We start from the raw sequence: 9,405 nt of genomic DNA on the forward strand, positions 1-9,405 counted from the left end.
AGGAAGATTTCCTCCTGTTTGAGTTACCCCGCAAACACATCACCAGTCAAGTGCAAACACACGGGAGAGATCATGTATGCAATTATGCACATTAGTAGGTGTTCTCTGTTTAGACAGATTTGTCATTTAAATATAAGCTTAGAATTTAAGAAAACCAGATGGGACGCACTGGGAACAAGTGCATCATGCTGTTCCGCAGCACATACAGACTACAAGGTGTGGTTTGAAAGGATGCATGCCCACCTTGGGTGTTGCCCTGGGGCCAATGCCATAGGCTCAGGGATTGGTACAGCACGGCTCAGTTTTGATGAGACCACCAGGAGGTGTAACTCCGCCGGCTTTAACACAACTCCTGAGCAGAGGCGTGCTCCTGGGCGCCTCCAGGTGCCTGGCGCTCCTGCCGCGCCGCTCCGGGATGAGACATTCCCACGGGCGCCCCGAGTCCCGCGGGCGGGCGGGCGGGCAGAGCACGGCGGCGCTCCCGCGGGGAGCACCGGGAGCGGGGCCGCGCGGCGGGAGCGCGGCGGGAGCGGCGGGGGCCCCCCCCGGGGGCCGNCGGCGGGATCCCGCCTGGAGCGCGGGGCCATGGAGGCGGACAGCGCCCGGTTCGGCTACATCTTGGAGCTGCTGAAGAGGGACAAGGTAGGGAGGGCGAGCGGCCCCCGGACACCGCGGGGCGGGCAGGCAGAGCCCGCGGGCAGGCACGGCTCCCTTCGCAAGTGGTTTGTCGCGGGTTTTAGGGGAATGTTGGGGCGGGAGTGACTCGTGGTTACAGCTAATGTACTCTGGAGGTTCGACTAATATTTGCCACATGCTTCCGAGGTTGCGAGGTGACAAAGTTCAAAACTAATTTCCAGGCGAAGTGTCCCCCCGCCCAGCAGAGCTGTGGCGTTCGCAGCCCTGCTCCGGCTCCGCGTGCGGCGGGATGCCTGCTCCAGCCTGCTCCAGCGCGGGATGGGATGCGCCCTGCCCGGGGGCTGTGCCGCTAGCCACCGGCTGCGGGCAACGCTGGAGAGCGAACTGCCTTCCCCTGCCACCGAGTCAGAGCTGGCAGGTGGTTTGAGGAAAACTTGTGCTGCACGCATTTCGTAGGAAAAACAAAACAAACAAAACAAAAAAAAAGAGACCCCACAAAAACAAAACAAAACACCAAACCAAAAAAAAAAAAAAGAAAGAAAAAGGAGGAAAGCCAGCTTGTGCTTTTGAGCTGCTGATGATACATATGAAAATCAGGGAGTGCCAAAGATTCAAAGGTAGCGTGTTATTTTCAAAAAATGAAGTAGCCACAATATTTTTAAACTTAAAAGCAAACAATAGTGCTATGAGAAATATCGCTTGTTCCAGACTCATGTTGATGGCTTTCCAGCATATCTCCGAAGGCTGCCTTCACAGCCAGTTCTTTTGCACGCCATTCTCTCCCTCCCTCTCCTCCACTCCCTCTTCTAAAAGTTCTGGAAGAACCTTTAGAGCAGGTGAATGAGGAGTTTCCTGGGTGATTTTCTACTTCTCCTTGCCTGAGTATAATCATGCCAGGACTGTAAAGGAAAATTCAGTCTGGTTCTGTCCATTTTACACACCAAAGAAAATCATAAAGTGTTTCAGGCCAGAAACTCCTTGTGCCTGGAATGTCCCTGTAATGGGGTGCTACATCTGTCCCTTATCCCACAGTTTGTGCTTAATTCAGACACCCTCTGCAAGAGCATATGGCTCGATAGACAGCAGAGTTGGCACCGTAGTGTGAAATATGCATGTTTATTACAAACAGTGCTGTTGTTTATACATAGACAATGACATTGCCAAGTCCCATCATCACAGACACTTGATGTACATGAAGAAAAGGGGAGCAACACCAGTTGTGTGACCGCCACAGACTTCCCATAGTGACAGTCACTGCTTGAGCTTCTCCAGCTCCCTGGTCTGAGACCTTTTGCTCTCCACATTTCCCTTTCGCATTTTTTGAACCTTCAGACCAGGGTTTTAGATTACAGCCTCTTTGTAATTTATTGATGCTATCCAGCAGCTTGGAGATATTCTGCTGGGATAATTAAACTGCTTTCTCAGATGACATAAATCATGCCAGCAACAGGACTCTTCTCCATGCTAAACTGTATTTGCTGGGGGTCAGGGTATTGCTGCTTAGAGGTTTCAGCACTCCAGTCTTCCTGTTCCCACTTCCCCCCCCATCAATAAAGCCTGGAAGCTTTTTCAATGAAGCCTGGAAGCATTAGCATTAACATTCTCTGAGTTAACTGCTAAGCATCTGGCTTTCACAAAGGTCTGAACAAAGACCCATTAGAAAATCAGGACACAGTAAGAATATTTTACACTTGCACACTCACCTCTCAATACACAGGGTCCCTGCAGGTAGGATGTATCAGCTCTTGAACCCTGGGCACATGACCCCTTTTGGCAAGCATGCTGTTTTTCCACTTAGCTGGCAACCTCCATCAGACCTCTCAAACAGGGCAAATCATTATATATCACTTTTCCCCGGGGGAATGTCATTTCAAAACCCTGTTTTCTCTTTTAATGATTTGTACTTGTTATTCTCCTGTGACTCTCCTTCACACATACAACTTGCACATAGTACCTAGAACAGAAAGACGCATGTAGCACTTAGTTCCAATAAGACACTCCTTGTGTAATCCATATATCCACAACATCTGTTTAGGCTCACTACAATACTCTCTGAGATATTCTGGGCCTCCGTGGCACCTGTCACAAATGTCACAGTAGCATCTGAGAACTCCAAAATACCCCTGAGAGACAGATTAACAACTAGCTGCCTTTTGTATCAGAGGCACTGGTGCAGAAGAAGATTGTATGACCTTCTTTCAGGACTCTGAAATCTCAGTTCAAACCACAACAAGGACACTCATCTCTCTCAAAATGATGTATCATTCCAGAAATGGTCTTGGGCTTCTTCCAATCCTGCCTCTTCCCCACCCATCCCCCAAATTATTCCCTGTAAGTTTACTTTTGCAGCAGTTAAAACACACACACTCCTACCCCAGTTATTCACCCAAACTCCCATTTAAATTGTTTTACTTTCATAGGTGTATGTTTTCTTCTTTTGAAATGCATAGGATTCTCCTGTAGTATTAACTCTGAAAAATTTTTAGGTGCTGTAAAGAAACAATCATATCTTATGGGCTAAATGATACCAATACTTGCCATTTTTTCCGTAAAACCATTTTTGAGCATTTTTCTGTAAGCAAAATACAATCATTAGCCGATATAAACCAATGGGAGTTTCAGAGGGAAGCTAACAACACCAAAACTGTCACTGAAATCCCCTTATTAAATTGAAATAAGGATCTTGGCATGCTCTACTTTTTAATCAAGGTTCTCACTCTCTCTTTCTTTCCCTCACTTGTTTGCTTTGTTTTACCATCTATTCCTACACTCCACATGGTTTGCAGAAACTGACAGTTTGTGGTTTATAAGAAACAGCTTTAAAAGTTATTATCCAGAAAAAGCATTTAGAGAAATAGATACTGCTGAAAACAAGCTCTAAACCCCATATGATAGGAACATGAGAAATAGATAAAAATAATTTTAAGAGCATTTCAAGTTCTGCATGCTCTCTACCTGCAACCTGCAGGTGACACTGATTTCTGTCCCTACCTTCTGCTTGGTTTCATGAAATACTAATGTAAAAATTTCTTGTGGTAGCATTTCAGCTTTTGTCCAGGTGACAAAAAGGGATAGAGCTATACATGGATTCAAACTGAAATCACAATGAGGAGCCGGAGAGGAGAAATACAACATTTACAAGTGGCTGTGGTGGCTGGCAGGTGGCTCTGGGCTGCCTGACTCAGCCAAACTGGAGCTCTGCTCCTCGTGTGAAAGAAGATAAGGCTTTACATATTTCTTGCTTATGTGCAGAAAAGTGCTTCTTTGGGGTTTGGGTCCCTATGAGGAGGGATCAGTTTTAATCAGTTACTTGGCTGGGTTAGTCAGCCTGTGTGACAAAGGTGTGTTTCCACATCTTAGGCATGTCCTCATCACTTCAGTTTCCCTGAAGCACCTAGAAGCACATGGGATGTGACATGGCAGGGGTGAGCTGACAGCTTTTTCTTCTGTGACAAAGGTATCTGAAATCTGAAGTGAAGGAGAGAAGCTCCCTTTGTGATATCCTTATAGTGTCAGAAGCTGAGCCTGTGACTGATTTTCTTGTATTTTTTTATGTAAATAGTTTATATTCTAAATCCTTTTCAAAATATTTTAATATTTTGAAAATTTTCTTTCAAATTCTTACATTTTCTTTCAAATTCTTACATTTTCTTTCTGCTAAACAATAATAATTTCTTTAGAGGTAGGACTCTCTCTTAATTCAGAGCTGGGAGATATTTTGATTTCAATGTATTTTATTTTTGGAAAGCTTTTTCATTTGAATTCTTCCGTTTGCTTGGCAAGTGACTGCAATATATGGAAGGAAAGAGCAGAGTCCTCTGTGTGGATTATTGTTTGTAGTTGCTCCTTGGATCCTCTGCTTTCCAGGTTTCCTGGAAGTGAAGCAGAGTATTGTACCTTTGGCAGTAAGTTAAAAAGTAAAGACACACTGAACCAGTTTAGCACACTTTAAAACATGTTAGCTACAAATCCTACCCAAAGCTAATTGCAGACCCAGTATTCTGGCAGTGCAGTGAGTGCAGTCTTTATTGACTCAGTGCTCTCTGCACAGCAGTGGTACGTGGGACCTTCTCAACCTGTCCAGTCCTGCTGATCAGGTTATGGGATCTGTTAGGAAACCTGTCCTGCCTTGAGGATTGTGGACCTGTGGCACTTCTGTGCAGAGAAGACAAACAAATCCTGAACCAAGGGATTAGGGACTGATATTTTTGTTTTATGATGAGATACTCAGGCCATAGTTATGTTCACTTTGAAACACCCAAGGTCTACAGATCCTTCCTAGCTCTTCAAGTCACACAGTTGAAGGGCGGCTGTTGTGAAGACAAAACTGAGCCTCTGCTCCTGAGCCAAAACAGGCACATTTCTCTCAGGCAGCATAAATTCCTGCCTTATTGCTGCATCATTTCTCAGCCTGCATGACTGGAAGAATCCTGTGGGCAAAAGCTATCCTCATGAGGTTCAAGAATTCACAAATAAATAGAGAAGCAAATTGCATCACTGACAATTTACAGAGAGAAGGATGAGGGCTAATGCCCCTCTGAATTCATCCTGGAAGAACATACATTGCACAGGGAGAAAAATGTTTATGTGATAGCTCAGTCCCCTGATCAGTCATACTAGCTCAGGAAAAATTCTGTTCTCATCCTGCATATCTCCACTGTGATGCACTGGCTCGAATATTTCAGAGTAAGACAGACCAGCAGGAAAACTGATTCAGTCTTAAGCTGTGGTTGCAAAACTAGCAAGAAAATATCTTGAAAAGCTTTGGTTTGAGAACCTACTGAAGGCAGGGGAGGTGTGGGCAGAACCTTTTTGGTCCTTTGGGAGAGGCTTGCGTTTTTTTCCTGCAGTAGGACTTCAGCTGCACTGTTTAACAAGTGTAGGATTTTACGGCTTGTTGGAAAGCAGTGCTGCATCCTTCTTGAAAAGATCTAGTTGATCTTCTTAAAAAGAAATAGTTAATGCAATGAGCACTTGGGAGGTTTCTGCATATCAATTATTTAATTAACAAGCATATTTAACCTGAGGTAGGGTGGAAAAGAGGATGGCAATGTCCACCCATCCTAGTTACTGTTTTCTTCTGCTGACTTGGGAGTTCACGGCATGCTGTAAATCCTGGTCAGACCCTGTCTGCTGGAGCAAGTGGGCTGAATTTTGAAGGACGTGTAGAGCTACTTAAACACTACCCAGGCATTGCTCCATGCAAAAAGAGTCCCTTGTGAGCAGAACGGGTGTCCAATTAATACACATTTTTGGCTGGAAACAAAGCAGAAGGGTAGGTCTGACTTCTGTAGCCATGCTGGTCTTATTAACTCCCTTTTCAGAATCAAGGACAGGAGTGTTTTCTGACATTGGTTTGTGCTCTTATCTTTTTAATGTATCAGTCATTCCTAGCTGTTGCTTTTCCTCCCAGTATGTGAAACTAATGAGAATTTTGGCACTGCAAATGTAGTAGTCCTGAGTTGGGGGAGGATCAAAAGGCTAGTAAAAAGGTGAGAGTGCAGGAGAGGGAGTTTTGCCTCTTGGAGACCTTCAAGGACATTTTCTTTGATGTAATAACTTAATGTGATGGGGGTGGTAATTAAAATCTTGCTCTGAACTATCCTGAAGCCAGAACAAACAGGTACACAAACAAGATAATACCTTAACAATCTATTAAGAGATTGAACAAAGACTAATTCACAAGTCCTGGCAGTAACAGTAGCTGGCAATGTGGTCCATGGGAAGACTTCAGGAGGATATGGGAAAATGTGTGCTCCGTGTTTGTCCGCACTGGCAACATCCACCTGCACTGCCATCTACACCTTTGGCATGGAGTGTAGAAAGGTTTTCCTTGCTGAGGCACCAAAGACAAAAGTTCTTCCTACTGTTTCAAAGGCCTTAGAGCCCAGGGGTCTTTGTTCTAGTCTGAGGCTGATTGTTTATTTGGCCCTGCATCAACCACAATCCAGCGTCAGTGGTGGGTAACGTGCTAGTGCAGACAAGTGCTTATTAAAAGCTGCCTGCCAGTAAGGAAAGATGGGAACAGGAAAGCTGGGGAATAACAGAGGTGGGTAAGAGATAATATCCTTATTCAGAGGCTTGCAAATCATTATTCAAAACACAGCTGGAAGTCTGACAACCTATGACCTTACCAACCTGTTCTCCCCACGCCCAGTTTAGTGACATGTTTCAGTTTGAATACACATACCATACATTTACTGGCATTATCAGAATAATTTCACCCAGAGCACTCTGTATTTTTATGACACTGGTTACTAAAGTAAATGCTAAATAATATCTTTATAAGACTTCTGTAGAAAGTTCTTTGTTGTAGTGGACATGTAAAAAAATCACCTCCATCTTCATGATTTCTGAGTGTGAATTTCCATTCAAATTTCACATCCAGGCCCTGAAACCCAGGTGTAAATAATGCCCAAGCAAGGCATTCAACAGTGTTTGTTTTATTGACTCATATGAAAACTACTTTTCAGGGGAAAAGGGAACTTCTTATCCTGATGTTTTCCTTCAAATAGGCAAGTAGGTCAAATTTGGTGTTTGTCAAACTGACAACGTTTCATCATTCACATAAGCCAGGCTTCATGTATTTTAATTAACTAAACCTCCTTCCCCTGTGCAATGTGAGGACAGTGCATGCTTTCACTCGAAGCTTGCTAACTGGCTCTTTCTCCCTTAGCTTAAGCTATGTTAACTATTGCCACTGCAATGGTTCTATGTGCACCCTTTCCAAAACCTGAAGGTGCTGGAAATTTGAAAGTATTTTTACTTTGTCCTGGTGGATGGTGAAAAGGGTATTTACTATCCCTTTTCCAGTGGAAATGTGCTGTAAGGGAAGGGTAGGAGGTGCTGACCATCATAACCACTTCCCCACCCCTTTTTCAGTCTAGCTGCCACAAAAGGAGCCTGATGCATGCCCCCTGCATGATATTTGAGAACACATGGCAGTCAGGCAAAGCCTCCAGTGACAGGAAAAGGGGAAACACCATACCTGTTTTTAATTAGAGGAAGAAGGAAGATCTGGGTAATTATGGACTTGTGAGTGCTACCTCAGTGCCTGGGAAGATCATGGGACAGGTCCTCATAGAAAAAAAGTTGAGGCACATGAAAAACAAGGATGTGGTCTGAGACAGCCAGCACAGCTTCAATAAGGGCAAATTGTGCCTGACCAAACTGGTCACCTTCTGTGATGGGGTGACTGTAAAAGTTTACAAGGCAAGACCAAGAGATGACCTCTGTAAGGTCTTTGACCAAGTCCCACATGGCATTATCTCCAAATTGGAGAGACATGGATTTCATTGGTGGACTATTCAGTGGATAAGGAATTGGCTGGAGAGTTGTGGTCAATGGCTCTGAGTTCAGGTGAAGGCCGGTGATGAGTGGTTTTCCTCAGGGTTCTCTCTTGGGACTGGTGTCCTTTAGTATCTTTATAAATGACATGAGCACTGAGATCCAGGGCACCCTCAGCAAATCTGCAGATGGCACAGAGCTGAGCAGGGCAGCTGACACAAAAGAAGGAAGGGATGGCACCCAGGGGGACCTGGACAATCCAGGGAAGTGGGCCTATGAGAACCTTGTGAAGTTCAACAAGTGCAAGGGCAAGGAGCTGCACCTGGACTGAGGCAATTCCAAATGTGAGGACAGACTGGGAGAAGGAGTCATTGAGAGCAGCCCCGAGGAAAAGGACTTGGGGGTTCTCATGGATGAAAAGCTGGATATCAGGCAACAGTGTGCACTTGCAGCCCAGAGAGCCAATTGTATCCTGGGCTGCAGCAGAAGAAGTGTGCCCAGCAGCTTGAGGGAGGAGATTATCCCCCTCTGCTCTGCCCTGACTCTATCCACCGGGATTACTGCACCCAGGTCTGCAATGCTCGGCACAAGACAGACACACATCTGTTGGATAGAATCCAAAAGAGGGTCATAAAAATGATCAGAAGGCTATAGCACCTCTCCTGTGAAGAGAGGCTGAGAGGGTTGCATTATTGAGCATGGAGAAGAGAAGGTTCCATGGAGATCTTATTGTGGTCTTTCTGTACATAAAGGGGGCTTATGAAAAAGAGGGAGAGGGAGTTATCACATGGCCAGGTAGTGTAAAAAGGCATAATGAATTTAAACTTAAAGAGGGCAGGTTTAGATTATATGTTAGGAAGAAATTCCTGACTGAGAGGATGATGAGACACTGGCACAGGTTGCACAGGTTGTTGGTACTCCAACCCTGAAGTGAGGCCAGGTTGAAGAAGGCTTGAGCAATCCATTCTGGAAGATGTCCCGGTGCCACCAGTGGGGGGCACTGGAATTAGATGTTGAGGGTGAGAGGACGCTATCTGAAGCTGCATCAGGGGAAATTTGCGTTGGACATGAAAGAGATTTTTTTCAAAGCCCAGGGAGGTGATCAAGGCACTTCAGGAAAGACTGGATGTGGCTCTTAGTACCAAGGTCCAGTTGGCAAGATGGCTCTAGGACACAGAGCGGACTCGATGGTCTCAGAGGTTTTTTCCAACCTGTGATTCTGTGATCTTCGAGGTCCCTTCCAACCCAAACCGTTCTACGACTCAGCGATTCAATCACAGGGGTACCACGGGCGGCAATCAGTGCAGGGGCTGAGCGGGAAAGCACTCAGTGCCGCCGGCCGCCGGGACGGGCGGCATTTCCGGTACCGCGTGCCGAAAGAAAAGCACCACGACAACAGCAGGGCGAGGTGGCCGGGCGCCGCGGGGCTGCGCGGGGGCGCTGGACAGCTCCGCTGCGCGGCTGCTGCCGCGGGCGCGCCCG

At 45.8% G+C, this 9,405-nt stretch overlaps 1 protein-coding gene across 1 annotated transcript in view; it reads left to right on the forward strand.

Annotated features, from left to right (window-relative positions):
- The first annotated feature begins 562 nt into the window (after positions 1-562).
- The window catches only part of TRIM36 (tripartite motif containing 36), a 31,909-nt gene continuing 23,066 nt past the window's right edge, over positions 563-9,405 (forward strand). The window contains exon 1 of the mRNA XM_039733120.1: positions 563-642. Within this exon, the coding sequence (XP_039589054.1) occupies positions 586-642 (57 nt within the window). The 5' untranslated portion in view covers positions 563-585. The remainder of the gene's footprint in view (positions 643-9,405) is intronic.

Source organism: Passer montanus, unplaced genomic scaffold, assembly GCF_014805655.1.
Source record: "Passer montanus isolate IOZ18808 unplaced genomic scaffold, ASM1480565v1 scaffold83, whole genome shotgun sequence".
In the NCBI taxonomy this organism is placed as follows: Eukaryota; Metazoa; Chordata; class Aves; order Passeriformes; family Passeridae; genus Passer; species Passer montanus.